A 21,942-nucleotide genomic window follows, 5' to 3' on the forward strand; every position below is an offset into this window, starting at 1 on the left:
ATTTCTACATACCAAGAATAATATATGATATTTAATAATGATCATTATTCTGACAATTAGACACATTAGTCTGACAATTTGAATGGTCTTATTGAAGTTGAATGTATAAAATCTGATATATTTCTTATATGACGACATTTGCTTGACGATCTGTATATGAATGTCGCCTATAGATGACAGATTTTGCTTCAATATTCATTACTCTGAGTTAAATTATTGAAAATTGTATTTTGTCCAAATTGTGTACAAAAAATACTTGAGCATTTTGCTGCGGCAATCACTCTTGCAGCGAACGAGTTAATAATAATAATCCAATTCTTCATTTTTCTTTTCCATATAAGGGCAAAGATTTGGGTTAATGCATTCATTCTTGTCGTCCAAAAAGAATCCTGGGGCACATTGGCAGCCAACAAAGCACATCGCATGGCAGTTCCTTGCCAATTTATTCCAATCGCGGCAGGTTAGAGGACAACCTGTCCCGCATTTGTTGTAAACCTGATTTTTTTTGGGACATATAATTTTGGACATGCCATCTTGAGCTTCAACTTGATAATGAAATTTGGTAAATAGCTATACTTTAATTACTTTATTAATATTAAAAGTTTCTTACTTGAATTTAATGTCAAAATCACAAAAATCAGGAAGAGCCATAGGTATATAACAGTTTGCATTTTTAAGCTGAAACTATTTCTATAACACTTTGAAATTCAAGGTTTTTTTTAAGTCATTCATATACCTGTATTTATGTGTAAAAAACAATTTCTCGCAAATTAAAAATAAATTTGCCATGCATAATTGATTTTATATAAATTTTGTCGGTTCATGAAACAATTCACTGATACAATTTTGCAATAAGTTTACGTGCTAATTTCTACAATAATAGCTAGCTGATTAGTTTTTGGCAAAGGCAGGTCTAGCCTTTCCGAAGAATCGGGGCAAAATTGACGAAAACGGTAACTCAGTTTTTAAGAGAACGGAGCGTCCGATTTTAATACTTCAAAAACCATTTTACTTGTATTGACAAGACGAAGAATTGATCACATTTTCATAAAAGCAGGTCTAGCGGTTTCGGAGATCTAATAAAAAAAGTAAAAAAAAAATGCCATTTGGCGGTCAAAAATGATCATTAGACATATGCACATCAAATTATCAGATATTTTATGGAGATTTTAACAATAATTATTAATTTTGTTTGCATTCCTATGGGTTCCGTACCAATGTTTACGCGTTAAACGGCGACGCGGCGCTTACGCGCTTCGATATTTCGTCTTTATGCAGTTTAAGCAGTACGATTGCTTTGAAAAAAAGTTTAGAATTTTCAAAATATTTCAAAATAAATGATTTAAGATAGAATGATTTAATATGGTTCGAAATTTTATTAAAAGTTTCAAATCATTGATCAACTTTTATCGATTATTATTGATTATTTTTAATTACTCTAATTTTGAATTGCGGTACGGGAAGTTCCAGCAATTTGCCTTAAGGCACGATGCCTTAATTGCCTTAAGACAGAATTCCTACAGCTATTTTTTAATTTTGTGATTTGTCATAATTCAAATCCAAAAACTGATTCTTTTTTTTAAAGCTAAAACTTTTAGAATTTTTGAAATTTACAAAAATAATCGAAATTTCCAAAAAAATTCAAAACTTGCAAAAAAATCTTAATTCTCAAAGTTAAGATTTTGAAAAAAAATTGAAATTTTCCAATTTTAAAAAAATTAAATTTACACAAAGTTTTTACTAAAACAAAAACTTTTCACAGCCTTTATTTAACTTATAACATAATTAATCTAATAGAGATACTGATTTTAAAAGTCAATTATTATCTTTTTATTATTACTATTTTATTTAACTCATAGGAATATGAAATTAGATCATCTCATGGATTCATCCTGATTGTAAACAATACATACGAGCATTGTTCATATTTAAATACTTTGTTTGTACACTTATAAGCATTAGTGCATTTCAGGCCTAGAAAATATGAATGCTAAAACTGACAGCACATAGTTACAATAATTTATTAGAAAATATACAAAGTATAATTGTTATTAACCAATAATAAACTTGTGCATTAATTTTATTCCAGTAATGTTTAATTTCGGTACGGATATTTATTCATATAAGGGCACATAAGTGGTGGAATACATTCACCATCGTCGGTTAAAAAGAATCCTGGCTTACATTCGCAGCCGGAGACGCACTTCGATTTGCAGAACTTTCTTATTTGATTCCAATCTTCGCAGGTCGGAGGGCAAGATGACCCGCAATCGGTGTACACCAGATTTTGCTCTTCTGCGCATTCCATTGTATATTCTTCATAAAATTGACCTTGAACTTCAGGATAAAATTTCGTAAGTAGTTATACCAGATCAAAAAAAAAATTTGCGAAAAATAATAATGGACTCCTATTCACGGATACACGTCTTACGGTAAGGTCATATTTATTTCGTTCAACAGTTAACTTAACTGGACAGTTGTAAATAGAGAATGCAATACCGATCGAAAATTTCAATACCGGTATTTCGGTAATTTTTAATTTTAAAACCGGAATACCGGTAAATTACCGGTATTTTTATTATCGTAAACATATGTATACAAAATTGAAAGTTACCAGTACAAATGTAAAAAAATGTCTATAAAACTACAACTATATTCAACTAAACAATAAAAACAATAAAATAAAACAATAAGTTTATTTTTTTAAATAATAATTTAACAAAAGCATATCCAATTTAATTAATTCATTATTACAATCGAGTATATTGAGTACTTTTCACGAAAACAAACTTATGAGTAAGAAAGACCAAAAACTCATAAAAGATCATATTACATTATTATAATAAACTGTATTGTCTGTATCCGATGTGTTAAATTAGCATAATCTCCAATATTTAAAAAAAATATTTTTTCTACAATAATTTAAGATCGGATTCTTTGTCGAGATAAATAATAAGTTGCTATAATTGTTGAGTATTGTTATTTAAAACAATGTGATGCTTCTATAGTATTTTCAAACTTCGAAACGTTGTCGAAAAATAATATTTTATAATTGCAATAAGAAGAAAAAATATTTAGTAATTATCAGAATTATTATGTATAAAGTTAGAAAAAAATAAAGATTACGCAGGGATAATCTGTATGATGAAATATTTTGGCGCAAATATCACTTAAAAAACCGTTACATTATTTTACATCAGATGAAGCAAATATCATTATCTATCAGACCGATTCTATTTATTGTAACACGATATGAAGCCCTTAGTAAAGCAATAAATATTCAGTTTAATGCCAAGTTGAGATAATATTTGACATTTGTTTATCTTATAGAATCACTTGAAGATATAGCTGTTTATGCGATTATGGAATTTAAAGATAAATTTGTTCCGAGAAATTTAAAATTTTGGTGTATTATGTATCAAATAGCGCTTATGTAAAAATACCGAAATTACCGGTATTTTTGGGAAAAGTACCGGTAAAAATACCGCCAAAAAATCGGGCGGTTTACCGGTAATTTGGTATACCGGTATACCGGTATTGCATTCCCAAGTTGTAAATATAGTAGTGAATAAAAAAAATTTTAGTGTTGCAAAAACAGCTATTTTTTGTAGCTATATAGTGCCAAAGAGCTAAAATCAAAATTATAGGTACTTTAATGTTTTGTTTATAAATAAAATATGCGTGAAATTGAACTAATGTATTTTTGATATCTGTACTTGTATATTAGTTTTTAACCATTGGCAGTATCGAAAATTTTAACTACTTTCGTCGTACAAAACTGACAAACAATAGTCCTCATCGAGATACATCGAATTGCTTTTAAATTTTTAAATCGGTCCAGCCGTTTTCGAGAAATCGTCGATTTACCGCAAAAAATCTTTTCACACACACACACGCGCACACACACACACACACACATACTTTTTCCAAATTTGGTCTCATTCGATTCAGAATCGGATTTTTTTATGAGAATATTAACTTCTGCTTCGGGAAGTTAAAAAATGCTGAAATCCAGATGTCTAACTTTTTGAAAGTAATGTGACTACCAACACATTGAGAAAAATATTATGCAAATAAAATTTGTTCACCGAGACTACAAAATCTTCAAGGTACTCTTATTTGTGGAAGACTATTAACATAAAATACATACGATATTCCAAAATTGGCCCATAAATATATCTATCACATTTTCCCAAAATGTCATTTTTGATTGATATAATAATGTTCTTATTCACATCTAAGTCAGGAAATAGATATTAATATTCAGAAATGAAAATCAATTATCAATTTATAAATAATGTTACTTATCGTATATATTTTATTTATGCTTCTTACTTGAATTTAACGTCAAAATCACGAATATCAAGAAAGGCCATGTAACAGTTTGCATTTTTATATTACAACTATTTTTCTTGCACTTTGAAATTTAGTTTTGCATTCATTTTACAAGTCTTACTTTTATATACATATATTTATGTGCAAAAAAAAAACAATTTGTCGCAAATTCCAAACGGAATTGCTATGGATAATTGATTTTATATAAATTTTATCCGACCATGAAATAATTAAATTATACATTTTATTATGTTACTAAAAATAAGCAGAAACTTTTATCTTAAAACATATGCATTTACATTTAAATATTTATACTCACAGTTATAAATATATTAAATAAGTTAAAACAGCATTTGGTTTTGGAAAATGAAATAAATTTTATGAGACATACAATATTAAATATAAGACAATAATGAAGTATGGAATATAATGAACATAAATATTTAAATTATACATTTGCTAAAAAAATTCAAATAAAAATATCTTTAAATTTTTAACTTCCCGAAGGAAAAGTTTGTTTTCATCAAAAAATTCGATTCGCTAATTTTATGTTTTCTCAACGTTTCAAACCATTCTGAATCGAATGAGACCAAATTTGGAAAAAGTATGTGTGTGTGTGTGTGTGTGTGTGAACAGATTTTTTGTCGTAAATCGACGTTTTCTCAAAAACGGCTGGACCGATTTCAAAAATTTAAAACCCATTTGATGTATCTCGATGAAACTATTGTTTGTCAGTTTTGTGCGACGATCGGCCAAGCCGTTTCTTTATAAGTCGCAGACAAGTAAAAAAATTTTCGTCTACGTTTTAGCCCGCAATTCTGAATCGATTTTTAAAATTCAAAAGCCGTTCGAAAGATTTTGGTTGGGAATCGTGCTGATTAGTTTTTGGTAAAGATCGGCCGGGCCGTTTTCTTGTAATAAAGTTTAAAAAAAAATTCGGCGATTTTTTTTTTGGCGGTAAATACCATAGTCTTCTATATCACACTCAAATATTACGGCACTACGACAACTGGTTTAGCTTTAAAACTTCGTCAAAGTTTGCAAAAATTGGTATCGTTTTTTTGACATTTGTCAAAATTAGAACTTTCATCGACGTTTTCTCAAAAACGCCTGAACCGGTTTCAGAAGTTTAAAAGCCATTTGATGGATTTCGGTGAGGACCATCGTTTGTCAGTTTTGTGCGACGATCTGCCAAGCCGTTTCTTTGTAATTTAAAAAAAAGTGTTAAACTTTTCGTCCACATTTAAGCTCATCCTACCGAACCGATTTTAAAAAATTAAAAACTGTTTGAAAGATGTTAGTTGGGAATGAAACTGATTAGTTTTAGGTGAAAATCTACCGAGCCGTTTTCTTGTAATTAACTGTTGAAAAAAGTCGATTTTTATGGATTTTTTTTAACGATATATATCATGGTCTTATAAAACTTACTGAAATATTACGGCCTTACGATAAATAGTTTGAGAAAATGAATTTTAAAAATTCATCAAAGTTTGAGAAAATGAGTAGTTTTGACATTTGTTAAAATTAAAATTAGACTATTTACTTGGCATAAGTACTTGGTCTTGAACATAATAAACCATTAAAGTCCTGGAAATTGGTTCAATTATAAAAATTATTGATTTTTGAAAATTTGCTTTTAGAAAATACTCCGAGTCAAAGTGTTCGTTCGTTTTCAATTATGTGTAATAAATTCACTCGAAATACTTTTAATGACTCATAAATTAATTTATTTTTTATTGATTAAGTCGATTATTTAAACATATCGGGAAGTTCATGTAACTTGTTTATTTTAAATTTATGAATAAATATTATTTTTTAACCCGCTATATAATTGATTTTTTGTGGAGAATATTTCTAATTTCAAAATTTCGATTAACATTATGTTGATCTAAAATCTAAGTTGAATTTTATCTTCAAGGAACAATATATTTCTATTAACAATAGATTATTCATATTATACTGTTTTTTTAATCTGTATGCAATTTTTCTGAATGTATAGGGAAGCTATAGGAACTTGTTACTTGAGTCTTTATTTTTTAAATGTGCTCACATCTTACAAACTATATATTCACATGTCAATAAACCAAAGTTGTGATTTTATACATTAATGATGACTACTATTTTAATGTTGAAAATATTTATTTATATATCAACATCAATACAATTTTATATAAATATTTATTATCAGAAACAATAACTACTGATGAGGGCATAGTTTTGGTGGTATACACTCTTCCTGGTTGTCTCTAACGAATCCTGGTTCACATTCGCAGCCAATTACGCAGTCTGATGTGCAGAAACGATCTGAATTCCAATTTGAGCAGGTTAGAGGGCAACTTGACCCACAAGTAACAAAAATCTCATTTTGTTTTGTACATCTCGATGAACGAGCTTCACCTAATAATAAAAAAAATTGACGGTCATTTTATTTTTAAATTGGGTGCGATATCTGAAAAATGATTGAACACCATTTATAAGGGTTCACAGATTGTCATATTTTAACAGTTTTGTACTGTGAATGCTGTAGCATCCACGTCAAGTATTACGATTCTATTTTACACACTGCGCTTGTCCAAACGAAAATACTTAAAGAATCAGTTTGTCTTTACCTTGACAGGTATAATAATTACAAAAATGTGAGATTATGTTAAATTAAGTTCAAAATAGTTGACTTTTAAATTTGAATGCCATAGCATTCATGTCATTCTGCTTCTCAATAAAAATTAATGCTATAGCATTCACGGCCGCAAACGTGTTAAATTATAATTACATATCTCTAAATGACAAACATATTTAAATCGAGATTGAGATTGGTTTTATCTATTTTATCTAAATCATCTCAAATTTATTGATAATGTTATGTTATAAACAAAAAATATGTTTCTCTAGTAACATAATCTCGTCCTGTAACTAACTGTAAAGTATAACTAAATGTAAGCTGCATTTTGCCTTGTGGCAAGTTGCATTACTTTGCAATTTGTGCAGATAATCGACTTACTTGATAGGAATTTAATTTTAGAAAGTTTTCAGGAAATTTAAGGATTTTGACTGAATCAAATTTCGTAAAATTCATATGCTGATTTTATGTTTTCTCGATGTTCAAAGTCATTCTGAATCGAGTGGGACCAATTTAGAACTAGTATCGTGCCTTGAGGCAAATTGCTGGAACTTTCCGTACCAAAAATTAATTTTAAACAAAAAGGTTAATTTTATTTTTAAACTTTGAACAAATTTGATTTGAGAAATTTTAAATTTTTGAACAAAAAAAGAATTTTTGGGAAAAAAAAACTTCTGGAAAAACAATATTTCTTTTTTTTAAATATTTAAAGCAATCGCAAAGTTTAAGCTGCATAGAGACGATATATCAAAGCGCAGAAATTTGTATCCGCACACACACACAAACACGCACACATATTTCCATTTTTTGTAAGGTATGCCAAAATATTCAGAATCCTTTGGAACGTAAAGATATACAAATTTTTTCTTAATAATAAAAAAAAATGTCTTACTTGAATATAATGTTAAAGTGACCACCACCAAAGAGAACAATAGATATTTTACACTTTGCATTTTTATGCTGAAATTGTTCAAAGTTTCAAAATATTTTTTTATTACACTTTATAAACTGATCACGTTAGAATTATGTTAGAACTCTTCCATTTATATACATTTGATTATTCTGGCCTTATTACGTATTTTCGATAACAAAAATTAATATTCTATCATCAATAATCTTAAAATTGATTTGCGAATAAACAAACTCTTAAATTTTAATGACTAAATTATCACACAATAGATTTTATCTTCAAATTTATCATTTCGTTAATTGACTGATTGATACGTTTCACAGTATTATTAAAAATAAATTTAATTATGAAACTTGTGGTGTATTGCATCATGCTTTAAGGCAAATTGCAGGAACTTCCCGTACTGTAATGTAAAATATTAAATTAATTTTAAATATTTTCAAATAGATTATTATAAATAATGCAACTTTCATTATTTGTATTATATAGACAAAATATAAGAGCTTATGAATCGGACGATGACGTTTATGTATGTTTTCATGAAAACGAAATAAAAAAAACTTAATCAAGCAGAGTTAGAATGACGGGAGCCTATCTCATATTTCTAAGAAGTATGTAAACTAAGTTGCAAAGTTAAAATTACTCATTTTAAGTATATAAGTGAGCTTTAAAATTTAGCTAGATTTATAATTAAATTCAGAATCAGTTTGCATATTTAAAAATAAATCTTGAAAATTAAAATTTATTTGAAATTTTAAAATAGAAAAAAATGCCTTTAAAATAGAAAAAAATGCCTTTACCAAAAATAATAGTTAATTCACATTGTCAACAAAATCAACATGTTTTTTGAATCGGATGCTGCATTTTCTCAAAAACTGTAATTTTTAGCACTTTTTGCTCTGTATTTCCCAAGGGGATAAATCTGCTTTTGCCAAAAACTAACCAGCTCGTCTCACAGTCTACACAAGTCGAATGTATTTTGAATCAATCTAATCGGATGCCCCGTTCTCGCAAAAAATAAATTATTGATTTCTTCACTTTTTGCTCTGTATCTCCAAAAAGGCTGGATCTTTGCCAAAAACTAATGATCACGTCTCCCCATTATTGGAAATCAAACGTTCGAATCATTCAAATCGGTTGATCTGTGTTACCGAAACCGTCGTTGTATCTGCACACATCTGATTGTTTTAAGGTATGCCATAATGTTCAAAAACCTTTGAAACGTGCAAAAAATTTTATTTTCGATTTTATGACGGTTACTATAATTTACTCTAAGGAAAGTTAATAATGAAACACCAACTTTCACTCTCGAAACTATAACAAAATTTAAATTTCCACACAATTAGATTTAAAATATCTTTTAAAATATATGTATTCAGAAAATGGTACAATTATTGCAAAAGTTTTGTTTGATTCCAATCAGCATTCCTCAGGTCTGACACAATCTCCTGATGCATTTAGAATATATCCTGGTACACATTGGCATCCTACTCGACACATAGCAATACATATAAGATTTTTATCTTGATAATTATCACAAGTTTCAGGACAACTTGATCCACAACTTGTATATTCTTGATTTTTCTTGTTGCAAGTCTCGGCATTACCTTCAAATAAAATTTATACATAGTAAAGACTAATATATGTGATTGGAATTGGATTATCATCAATATTTACCAATTGCAAATAATGCAGCAAACACAACTAAAACGAACATTAATGTACTGAAATAACGCATATTGATTGTTTTAATTTTTATTTTATTAAGGAACTGTTAATATTATTTTTAAAATATCGCGACTGAGATTTTCACCTTAGATGTCTTCCTTATATAAGAGCGGATTCGACCATGACCTTGTTTGGTGATGTAATAAGAACATATAAATCATATGTGTGTTTTGAATCGACGTATGTTTGCGATAAATTAACAAACTAAATATTATATAAAAAGTAATATGTAAATTTTACGACGAAATGTAAAGGAATCCCCTTTTTGATCCATGAGATGACGTAGCAGGAATATCATGAAATATTTTCTTCTCACTTAACATGTTATTTATTTCACTTATTTGGCTATTATAAAATATACAAAAATTTCTCTAAGCTCAATTAAAATATTTATTTTAGATGCAGGTTTAACTACGAAATACAATAGTATGGTTCTTCTTAGAATTGTAGGAAACAAATAATATGGTTTAGATTTTTGACTAAACTTCTATTAAACTATTATTGATTACTTAATTTTATTAAACTTAACTTTGAAACTGTTCGAATATTAGTTTTTTTAACGAATCAATATTAGTGAAAATATTTATTATTTTTTCTAAATTAGACATCCTGAAGGAATTAATTTAATTTACTCATATTTCAAATAAAGAATTGTTTGATGTGAAATAATATTACATACTAGTTCTAAGAAATATTTATCTAAGCCACCGTAGAAAATTTAATCGAACATACTTAATCTGTCAAAACCATTCGACATTTGACGTATGAGCCGAAATCGATTGTTTTATTATAAATCACACTTTTACACAAAATTTTAAATTAAAAATGTAAAGTTTTACCTTTTGCACAATCTCTGGATTAAACGAATTTTTCAAGACTAAGACTGACCAAGCCTTTGTTCAGCCGTTTTAGAGCCTTTTCATACCTAACATTTTATCGAACTTCAATTTTATATATAAGAAGATGCTAATCAAACTTTGGAAAAAAATATTTTGAAGCGATTTGAGGAAAAATGCAAAAAATAGTTCTATAAGCAATTATATCCCATTTAGTATCTCATTTAATTTATAATTTTTAGTTTAGAAGTCCAATTTTGCATTTGGGTTATGCATATTATTATTTTATTGCATTTTGAATTACGGTAATAAAATAATTGACACATATTAAAGACAATATAAAAATTAACTAAATTAACAAATCGACACACTTGAAAGGTATTTAGAAATATTTTGAAAAAAAAATCAATATTCACAATTTTATATCAAATATAATTCGAGCAATGAAAATGCCAAATTATAGAAAAATTGCATATGTGTACAATGCTTTAGTACTATAATATGGAAAATTACAAAATATATTTAAAATAATTTAAATACACAAAATTTAGATAAAAGCTGTCAAAATTTATTTATTTAATAAATATAGTTGACTATTTTGTTTTTATTTTACTTTAATTTTAATTAATTAATAATGCTTTATTTTTAGAAAGAAGTCGATCTAGATTTTAGACAATTAATGTTTTAAATTGAAATATTTTACTTCAATTTTATTTTTTATTATCTAACTCGTGGTTTATTTTTAGAAAAATGTCGAATTAACTATAAAAGTACATCAGGGGTTTATTACAATACTCATGATTTTTTTACAAAAACAAAATACACGTTCTTATTGCTATTTATTTTTCAATATTTTATTTCTTAGAAATTAAAATTGGCTGAAATTCAATTTATATTTTCTTACATCGCAAAAAATATGAGAGGCAAACTAAAATAACAGCACATTTTAAAGATAATATATTTCAACAAATCATAATATTCAAATCAATAATATTTTGAATGATTTGAAATGTACATAAAAGGCAATTTTTTTTCTTCGATTATGATTATTCCTTTTTAAGAAAAGAATAAATAATATAAATAATCAAGAATCCACTGAAACCACGATTCGGTTTGCTCTATATGTTTATGACATTCCTCCTTCCTGACACAATTCGATCCTGGTTCAATCCTGACATATCCTTTTTTGCAAGAGCATCCTGGTGTACAAACGTCTGGTATTTCATTACAGTCATCTTCAGGGAAATTTTCATAGTTGAAACAAGTTTTTTCGCAATCCTCCAGAAAACAAGAATCGTAGAGTTCGAATTCTCTTGTACATTTTATGATATTATTTGTTTTATCTGGGAATGAAGAGAATAATAATATTTTTAAAAATTATTAAAACATCTGGCTTTGAATTTTTTTTTTAAATTTGATAATAGTATTTAACACAATATAATCATATTAAATACGATTATCAAATTTTAGAAAAAAAAATTCTAGAACAGTTCGTATTTGATGTATGAGTAAATTGCATTGACTTATATGCTCACCTTTTAATCAGGTCTAATAGTTATAAATTTGGTTTTAAAAATGTATATAAAACTGATATTTTTACAAACATTTAATTTTTCCAAAATATATAGTTATCAGTTCGACTATTATTAATAGTTTATTGCAGGTTTATACAAAAATTCATACCAAGATATTTGATTCTTACAATTCTATGAAAAACCTTTTGATTTTTTGCTGTAATAAATTTGTTATAAGGATTTTAAAGCTAACATATTAAATCCTGTATATTAAAACAAAATAAGCGTAAAATCTTTTAAGATAATGAACTATTCGGATTGACAATTCGCAAAATTGCAATAAAAAAAATTATAATAATGTGGGAATCAAGTGAGCTAGGAGTGATTTTGAGGAAAACAAATGATCACGATATTTTGTAAGGTTTTATAATTAACGAATTTTTTTATATATTTTTTATGCATGGAAATATCTATTTGTATATTTATTTTAATTATACTATCATACCTGGATATGTAAAAACTGTAGCTAGGACCCCAAATAAAAATGCAATAAAAAGCAAAATCTTCATTGCAAAAAATCTTCTTAATCTTTCAGTGTATAATATAAAACTGAATATTTTTTGCAAAAATCAGAATTTGCGTAATGTGATTTTGTGCAAAAAATACATTGTTGAAAATGCTAAAATATCACGATTTGTTTCTAAAATTATGAATGAAATAATATTGTATAAATAAACTGCACGTGTAAGTTTGACAGAGGTAGAAAACTTACAATAATATTTAATTTTGTTCGATTATTTGAATTGTTTACGATAAATCTGAATAAATTTCAAATCTGTATTTTATTGTATATGAGGGAACTAGGGGTAAGTAGAAACAGTCGTTTTTTTAATGAAATATTGAACAATATCCAAATATTTTTTGTCTCAATTGGCGGAGTAAACCGTTCTACATAATATTATCATATCTGCAAGCTGACGTGGTAAACAAAATTGCGCAGGTCCGTCATTTTTGACATGTGATATAAAATTGTTCTATGATAAAATTTTGGTTTGTGTTATTATTACCACCTGATTTTATGTTTTGTATATCTTATTTTGTTTCAAATTTATCAATCTTTAATAATGAGTATCTATTTTTGTGGTTGATTTAATGCTTTTAAATAGTATCTAGATTGATGTAAAAAAATGATACCTGGGGTTAGTTATAACAACCTGAATTCTTCAATAAAAATGTATAATTAAAATTGTATTCAAACATGGAGATCTACTTTATTCATAGATTTTTCAAAATTGTTAAAAAAATGATATTTAATTTTGAAACTGAGATTTAAAAAAAAATAGTTGCTTATTATTATCAAAAATATGTTTAATGGGTTATGCTTCTCATATTAGTTACATAAAATATACGTTTTATAACCATTTTGATGTTATTTCTTAATTTTTAACTAAAATTAAACGCAAAAAATATTGTACAACATTCTGAGAAAAGATAAGGCACGTTTTGAATGCCATATATATAAACGTTTCTTATTTCTTTCAAAAAACTTTTTGTCTGTTCACATTTTTTCACATAATGGCAAATTGTTTATTTTATTTTACTTTGTTAGTTTGTGGAACATCTCTTGGATTCACATTTGAGAGTAAGTAAGCCTATCATTATAAAATCTTTAATAGCATATGATAGTAAATCTATCTTTAATTTATCTATAATTTATTTTCATTAATTTTTATTAATATATAATTAGTGATGGCATATTTATTTCGCCAAAAGTTGAGTTAAATTTATACAGTACACTAATTATAAATAAAAAAAAAATTTTTGAATCATCTAGCTACATTTGTTGACCATATAAAAACACGCATATCATTCTATGAATGAGATTCTATAAAACTTAAGATTTTACAAAAAGGTCAACCATTCAGAATCTCCAATCCTTCCAGCTGGCACATGCAAAAACTTTGGACACCAACTAAACCAAAACCCTTACATTTGCCAACTAACATGCAACTCATTAGATGAACCAGAAGATGAAATATGTTTCGACTCTTCAATTCAAGAAATATGCATTTGCCAAGAAGGCTATTTATGGGCTTCCGACAACACTTGTGTTCTACCTGAAGACTGTTCTTATTATCAAATTTATATTGAGAACAATTCCGGAACAATTTGCAAACAAAATGAAGTCCTCAGTGACTCCGATATGATATGCCAGTATAGATGTCCCACGATAAATGGAGTAGATTTGGTCAGTTGTGAGAATAATTTTGATTCTGCTGAAAGTTGCATTTGTGCTGATGGATATGTCTTGGATGAAGATGATAATTGCATTTTGAGAGAGCATTGTCCAATTTTTAGACAAGAGGAAGCTAGATTGCCAAGGGAAACAAATGTACATTGTAAGGGGTCAAACTGTGCAGAAGCTACTAAACCTTATAATCAGCATCATATATATATTTGTCTAAATTCAAGTCTTTAGTATTAGGTTAGTGTTCTAAAAAAGTATGCAAGAAAAGTCATATTCTACTTCTTTTTCAGTTTGTCCCCAGAAACCATGTGGTCCAAAATTCATCCCCAGCAACGGCAAATACAAATGTCCCTTAACATGCGAGATGTACCTCAACAATACATCAACAGATGATTGCACCTATGATTGTGGATTTGACTTCTGCGTTTGCAAAAAAGGGTATGTCCTGGATGATTTTGGAGATTGCATAGCTCCTGAGGAATGCAGTGGGCATAAAATTTGCGACGAGGACAACGGTGAAGTTTGGACAAATTGTGGGACGGATTGTGAAGAAACTTGCGAAACATATGGTAAAAATAAAATTAGATACATATTGTGAATATAATACCATTAGAATATTACAAATTACCCTTTTAGCTGGTTTTGTGGAACCACCAATCTGCAACTACGAATGCGTTCCCAATACTTGTGAATGTCGCAATGACCACGTTCGAGATGAAACTGGTAAATGTGTTCCCCGTTCCCAATGTCCGGTAAAAACTGAATGTGAAATCAACCAACAATGGACAAGTTGTGGTACCATTTGCCCACAAACTTGTGCTCAAGAATTAGGACTAGAATCAAACGACGGAATTTGTGCTGATGTTTGTATCTTCAATACTTGTGAGTGTGCGCCTGGTTATATAATGAGCACCAACTACACTTGTGTACTTCCTTCAGAATGTCCAGAAGCTGTTCAATGTGGGGTTAATGAAATTTGGACGAACTGTGGACCTGAAACAGAAAAAACTTGCCAAGATGTTTCTGATCCTGGTTTTTACGAGCAAGTAAGTGAGTGTCGAAAAAATACTTGTATTTGTAAAGATGGTTTTGTTAGAGATGTCTATGGTAGCTGCGTACCGGAATCATCTTGTCCGGTGACTTGTGGTGTACACGAAGTTCATACAAATTGTGGTACTTCTTGTGAACCAACATGCAACACTACATTAGGTTTGGAGCTCCCTAAAGTATGCACTTACGAATGCAGGGTGAACACATGTGTTTGTGAAGCTGGTTATGTAAGAGATGGTTCTGGTGCTTGTGTACTTCCCCAAGAGTGTCCAGGCGTAACAATTTGTGGTGTAAATGAAGTCTGGACAAATTGTGGCAAAGCACAGCCTGCTAGTTGCAATACCTTCGCAACCACTAATATTGTGTCTGAGGATTCCTGCATATTAAACACTTGTGAGTGCTTTCCTGGATACGTCAGGAACGATTGGGGAACTTGCGTCTTGGAAAGCGATTGTAAAATATCTTGTGGCCAGAATGAAGAATGGACAAACTGTGGAAGTGTATGTCCAGAAACATGTGCAATTGCTTTAGGCGACCAGGAACCCACACCATGCACCTTGCAATGCATTTTGAACACCTGCAAGTGCAAACCAGGTTACGTAAGAGACCTTGATGGTTCATGTGTTCCTTTAAGTTGTTGCTCCAATGCAGTAACCTGTAGCGAAAACGAAGTTTGGACAAATTGTGCAACTCAGCAAGATGACTACTGTGACAAATTTACAGGACAGGTAGCTTTGGGTGCAAGTTATCAAGACTGCAAAAAAAATACTTGCCAATGTGCTGAAGGTTATGTAAGAAATTCTTCAGGCAAATGTGTCACTCCATCCCAATGTGAATCCCAGTTTTTATGTGGAGCCAACGAAGTTGGCATATTAGTACTAGACATCTCATCATCATACTTTGGCAATTACACTTGCCAATGCAAAAATGGTTTCATGAGAAACTACCAAGGTGTCTGTGTTCCCCAACAAACCAACCTGGTAAGTCTAACCAATTGTTTGACCGATCCTAAGGCTTGTAATTTTATTGAACGATGTCAAATCAACGAGTGGTTAACACATTGTGGAAGAAACTGTTATGAGACTTGTGCAACTATGTTGGGTGTAGAATTGCCTGATAAATGCGATGGTAAATGTTATGCACATGCATGTGAATGTCAACCTGGTTTTGTGAGGTTGACGAAAAATTCCAGAGTTTGTGTTCCTAAATCTGTAGAAGAATGTAGGAAGTATATTTCTGTTAATTATGTTTCGCCTCAAATAAGAGCATAAAAAAGAAAAAAATAAATTAATTTTAAATAAATTTAAATAATTGGTTAAATAAATTTTACTATGATAATAAAGTAATAATAAAAACATCATTGCTCTCAGCAATAGATATGATAACCAATTTTTTACTATCGAGTGCTTAGAAGATTAAGAGTATATAGTTAGTTTTTAATTAGTTTTTTTTTATTTTATGCCTTAATTTACCTTAAACCTAGTTTACTGAAGTATTTATTGTAAATATTATTATAATAAATAAATATTTTTATATAATTTTTAATACTCTGCAGTCATGATTAAGACCCTTAATTTGAAGACCCAAATTTACTTATAAAATATTGTTACATGTAAAAAAATTCTACATTTTTTAAATTTATCTAGTGAAACTTTTTATTAGAAATATATATATATATATATATATATATATATATATATTTGTCATGCAATATATCATATTTCAGTATGGAATTAGAACTGTTTGTACACATAAAAATGCAATCGTAAGCAATTTAAACAATGACATATAAATATTCAATATATTTTGGATATTACATATATTAAAAATACAAAAACCATATAAACTAAAGAATCAATAAAATATCAAATATAAACAGTTATTAATTAGATCATCTAAAAAAAGGCACATAAAAATGCATGTATTGACATTACAACGCTGAAAATCATTTAATTGTATAAAAATCTAAAGAAAAATTTATTTCAAATTTTCAAATCCATATAAGATTTTGAATATAGGTAATAGGTTGTATAAAGAAATTTATTTTATAATGTAACAAAAATTTCGTAACAAATAAATAAGGAAGAGTACACATCAACAATATGTGTACAGTTCCGCTTTTTTAATTTATATAAAGAGTTGCACTTAAAAATATATTTCAAATTGTCATTTTTCATAATCAGTAAAGTGGAGTAATTTATATAATTAGTATTTATAAAAAATTGTAGTTATATAATTTAGTTTGGATGTTTAAAATTAAATGCTGCACCAAATAATGGCAAACTATTCTTGGTTCATTTTTTTGGTATTTTACAGTATTGCAATCGTTTGTTCCAAAGGTAAGTTCGATTTATATTTATTACTCGAATTAAAATTTTCTAAATATAATTATTTGCAAATACTCAAACATAGCAAAATGTATGTAAATTTTGATGCCAGAAACTTAGTATAAAACATATTTAGGATTTGTTCTATTGTAAGAATTTCTTCAAATATATATGGAAATTTGATTGGATAATTAATAATTATATCTATGGATATTTGTTTTTAATTATACAGTTTTTTTTAAATATTTTATTTACTTATGTAACATAAAATGAAGAAGAAATAATTTTGTACTAGATTTTGGTATTATCGGTTTCATATGAATCGGATTATTATAAATTAGTCAAAAAACTTGACTGAATATATTGTAATAATAATGAAAATTTTATATATAATTATATTTAAAATAAATATTTTTTATACCAGATGTAGAAAAGAAACCGATGCCAATGTCATCAGACGAAGCCGAATATTTCGATTTGGATGAAATATCTCTAAATTCTACCACTTTGAGTTGTGGAAATGGCACAGAAAATCAATGTGAAAAACCACCAACATCAAATCAGACATTTTTATACGAAGGACAAATTTATGAACGACATTGTCCTGCAAATTTGAATGATGGTGAAGAAGTTTTGGTCAAGGGAAGTAAACAAGGAGCCCTAATTTGCAAGGATGGTTATTACAGGATCAATTCTGATGATTGTGTGCTGTTAGAGGTAACTATAAATATTTAAAATAAAAATACTTGGATTTTATTTTGTCCAATTGTTTGCAGGATTGCCCAGATATATGTTCGGAAAACGAGATCCTAGTAAGAATTCCTTACCCAAGCAACGATTTACCCAAAGACAAACCGACTTACAAATGTGTTTGTAAGGAAGGTTTCGAACTCAACAAGGACAACAAATGTGTTACAAAAAAAGTACCATGTGGTCCACATTCAAAACGTGTCGAATGTGCAACAGCTTGTCCAATAACTTGCAAAAACTTTTTATTTCCTAGACAAGTTTGTCCACTTCCTTGCTTACCAGATTCATGTGTTTGCTACGATGGCTACGTCTTAAATGATGAAGGAATTTGTGTACCGCCATCAGAATGTCCTGGAGGATTCACATGTCCACCAAATTCTGAATGGAGAATGTGCGCCAATCCAAATCCTATCACATGTGATATGTTGACCAGGAAGCAGTTACCAAACTGCTCCAAAACTTGCCCGGCAGCTTTCACCTGCCAATGTAAAATCGGATACGTTCTCAGAAGTGCTGATGATACCACTTGTGTACCAGTTGACCATTGTTTTACCAAAGTTACTCAGAAAAAGTTGACTTATGCACCAGTTTATTATGCAGCTGGTCCTGTGGTTAATCAAATCCCTCCTAAAGTTGTCCAACATAACCATTTGCCGGAAGATCCTAAGTTGGGTCCTTGTTTATTCCCAGGTTCACAATGACTATTTATAGGATGTACTGTAGTGTTTTTAATAGTGGCAAAATATTTGATAGTGTATTTGTGTTTTTATAAAAAAGCCAAGAAGTATAGGAAAAAGATGGAGGGACAGGGGAAGTAATTTATGTATTTATATTATATAGTTAAGTTATATTATTATTATATACATTTTTGTAAGTATTTCCAGTTAGTGTGAAACGTTGATTAAAAAATTTGTGACTTTAGGTTAGTATATTTAGATTAATATACATCTTCAACTTCTGAGTTGGTTAAATGAGTATTGAAGTAAAAGTACCAAAAGTGCATAAGTATGTCCGACTAAAAATTTAATCATATTTTTTCTATTTTGTAAGTGTTTGCACATTAACCTCGCTATTATTAAGTGTTTTGTAGGTTTATTTTTTGTAGGTTAATTTAGTTTGAATTATTTTTATGAAGTTTTCGTATTCCTGAAGAAATTATCCTGCCATTAGCATTACATTGCTAAGATTTTTTTATATTTATGAGACTAATTTATACAAGACGTGCACTTTTGATATTTTGCAGTGTATTTTAACGGTGCTAGATGCCGCAAGTTGTTTTGAATTAATATATTCAAATAAAATGATAAAATGGTGATGATTTTTTGTGCTTCTCTTGAAATACGTAACTGATATAAAAGTTTAACACTTTTTTACTTGTCTACTGATCTGTTTGTCTGTCTATCTGTCCATCTGTTTACCTGTCTACCTATCTACTTTTTAACCAGTTGACTTGTCTATAAGACTACCAATCTTGTTTATTTGATTTGTTTCTTCTTTTTCATTTGATTACTAATTAACCTATCCACCTGTTTATTGGTTATAACTGTCAACTAGCTTACTTTAAAAATAGACACTTTTTTCATATTCTACTTCTATATCTATTTACCTATCTACCTGTCTACTTATTTACAACAAATTCTATGCGTATATGAATCAATAATAGATAATGATTTGTAAGGATCATATTTGACCAACAAATGTCAAAATTTTTCTGCGTCTCTAAAATCGCTGCACCTGCCTTTGCAAAAATGTAATCAAATCTTCATTCAATTAACGCAAGTATAATAGTTTTTGAGTTATTCAAATCAGATGCTCTGTTTTTCTAAAAACAGCCATTTTTAGTACTTTTTGCTATATATTTCCCGAACAGGTTGACCTGCCTTTGTCAAAAACTAAGCGGCACTTGTCCTTATCAATAGGAATCGACTGTTTTTGAATCATTCAAATCGGTTGACCCGTCGACCGTCAAAAGCGTCGTCAAAAAATTGTATCCACACATGCACACACAAATACATACACACAAACGCATACACACACATACACATACATACATTTTTTTCCAGGGTATGCCAAACGATCAGAAAGTTTTGAAACGTGAAGATATGCAGAAAAATTATTTTTGATTTTTGAACAATTGATATAAATCTGAATTTTAAAAAAAATTGAAAAAGAACGTAATAAAGAGGTAATAAAAAAACAGGTGAAGTTAGGGGAGAAATTGGGGTTGGTTGAAACGGAGTAATGGCATTTCAATGTATTTATATAGAAAAAATTGATCGACATACGACCTTGGTTACAGTATAAACTTTCGCAATTTTTAACTTTCCGTAGGCTTATAGTAATCGCAAAAAAATCGAAAATGAAAATTTTTATATAACTTTACGTTTTAGCGATTTCTGAACATTTTGGCATACCTTAGAAAAAATGAATGTACGTGTGCGTATATGCCGTATATGTGTATGTGTGTGTATGCGTGTGTGTATGTGTGTATGTGTGTGTGTATGTTTGTGTATGTGTGTGTGTGTGTGTGCGGATACAAACTTTCGTCGACGATTTCGGGAACACCAATCAACCGATTTTAATAATTCAAAGTCATTTGGTGGTCAAAAATGTTTTGTGTAATTTTTTTTGGGGTTTTGTACCAAAGGTTTTAATTACGGTACGGAAAGTTCCAGCAATTTGCCTTAAGGCACGATGCCATGCACCTCACTAGTTTGTAGTTGAAATCACACTGTATTCAGACAAGAGTTGTTGAAGGGTGTAACTCCTTGCAATATTTCATTAGACAGTTTTTTAAGCTCTGAAAGTTTGTGGATAAAAATCATTCCGAAAGAGTGACAACAGTTCCAGAATGATAGTTGTTCAACAAAACATGCCTCATTTACGCAATTTTACAAATGGATAGGGAAACACAATTTCAAATTAATAAACAGTAAATATATTTTTAACATTCAAAAAACTTACACAAGATCAACAGTACTAAAACGAATTTAATGTATTTGTATGAGAAAAAATGCTTCGAGATACGAGCGATTCGACTTCATACTCAGATTCGACAAACGAGCATGGTCCGAAACGTACTAAACTCATATCTATTTTAGAACCTCTACGAAATGCTCCATCGATCCATCTCCAAATGTCCCCAACAGATAGCACCAGGTATTATCCCCGCCCGACTACTCCGCCCCAAACTCTACATATCCCCCACTGTCGCCCCATCATCGACCGTGCTGCCGCGTTACCGTAACTATCGCATCAACTTACATTCCGACTGTGAATTCTAATGGGCACCGTGCCTTACATGTTACGTTCTTACGTTTATGTTACAATTTAATCGAATATTCTGCTAAGAATCGAGTGGCGAAGTGATCGAAAGTGGAAAACATGTTGTTTTTAATGATCGGTGATTGGAAAACTGTGATCTCGTGATTGTGTGACATATATGAAATTGTGACACAAACGCGGCTAGAATAAATAATAAATACATATCAAGCGGACTTTCGTCATAGGATTTATTGTATACACGTAAGTGTAAGTGGGATTCTTATTAGATTTTGCATGGGATGCATGGGAGTCTTATTAGATTCGTATTAGAATTCTGATTAGATAATACATAAATGTGTCTTA

General features: G+C 29.2%; 3 protein-coding genes across 3 annotated transcripts; 1 reads left to right on the forward strand and 2 right to left on the reverse strand.

The window, feature by feature from the left end:
- Window positions 1-297: 297 nt before the first annotated feature.
- Window positions 298-2,308, reverse strand: LOC113386670 (BMP-binding endothelial regulator protein-like). Its single transcript, XM_026624435.1, has 2 exons — window positions 2,155-2,308; window positions 298-545 (listed from the first exon to the last, which is right to left on the reverse strand). Exons 1-2 carry the CDS (start codon window positions 2,306-2,308, stop codon window positions 298-300), a joined length of 402 nt encoding a protein of 133 aa, XP_026480220.1.
- Window positions 2,309-6,529: 4,221 nt separating this feature from the next.
- LOC113386671 (mucin-5B-like) lies at window positions 6,530-9,655 on the reverse strand. The gene is made up of 5 exons (XM_026624436.1): window positions 9,540-9,655; window positions 9,287-9,469; window positions 8,806-8,821; window positions 7,845-7,912; window positions 6,530-6,732 (listed from the first exon to the last, which is right to left on the reverse strand). Exons 1-5 carry the CDS (start codon window positions 9,598-9,600, stop codon window positions 6,533-6,535), a joined length of 528 nt encoding a protein of 175 aa, XP_026480221.1. The 5' UTR covers window positions 9,601-9,655; the 3' UTR covers window positions 6,530-6,532.
- Window positions 9,656-13,127: 3,472 nt separating this feature from the next.
- Window positions 13,128-19,016, forward strand: LOC113386672 (zonadhesin-like). Its single transcript, XM_026624437.1, has 6 exons — window positions 13,128-13,139; window positions 13,853-14,339; window positions 14,479-14,757; window positions 14,825-16,459; window positions 17,990-18,282; window positions 18,342-19,016. The coding sequence occupies exons 1-6, from the start codon at window positions 13,128-13,130 to the stop codon at window positions 19,014-19,016; spliced, it is 3,381 nt and encodes a 1,126-aa protein (XP_026480222.1).
- The last annotated feature ends 2,926 nt before the right edge of the window (window positions 19,017-21,942 follow it).

This window comes from Ctenocephalides felis, unplaced genomic scaffold (assembly GCF_003426905.1).
Source record: "Ctenocephalides felis isolate EL2017-DRISC unplaced genomic scaffold, ASM342690v1 CF-g0.4_SCAFFOLD_03571, whole genome shotgun sequence".
Classification (NCBI taxonomy): Eukaryota; Metazoa; Arthropoda; class Insecta; order Siphonaptera; family Pulicidae; genus Ctenocephalides; species Ctenocephalides felis.

What these genes read in the sequence shown, in the direction of transcription:
- LOC113386670 (XM_026624435.1), bottom strand. Translation starts at nt 2,308, where the DNA reads ATGGAATGCGCAGAAGAGCAAAATCTGGTGTACACCGATTGCGGGTCA. An exon ending in ATTCTTTTTAACCGACGATG is followed by an intron (nt 546 to 2,154) that starts GTGAATGTATTC and finishes TTCATTATCAAG; the next exon opens with TTGAAGCTCAAGATGGCATG.
- LOC113386672 (XM_026624437.1), top strand. An exon ending in AGAAACTTGCGAAACATATG is followed by an intron (nt 14,758 to 14,824) that starts GTAAAAATAAAA and finishes TTACCCTTTTAG; the next exon opens with CTGGTTTTGTGGAACCACCA. An exon ending in TCCTAAATCTGTAGAAGAAT is followed by an intron (nt 16,460 to 17,989) that starts GTAGGAAGTATA and finishes TTTTTATACCAG; the next exon opens with ATGTAGAAAAGAAACCGATG.
- LOC113386671 (XM_026624436.1), bottom strand. Translation starts at nt 9,600, where the DNA reads ATGCGTTATTTCAGTACATTAATGTTCGTTTTAGTTGTGTTTGCTGCA. An exon ending in TGCTGCATTATTTGCAATTG is followed by an intron (nt 9,470 to 9,539) that starts GTAAATATTGAT and finishes TTTTATTTGAAG; the next exon opens with GTAATGCCGAGACTTGCAAC. An exon ending in CACTTTAACATTATATTCAA is followed by an intron (nt 6,733 to 7,844) that starts GTAAGACATTTT and finishes TTTTATTATTAG; the next exon opens with GTGAAGCTCGTTCATCGAGA.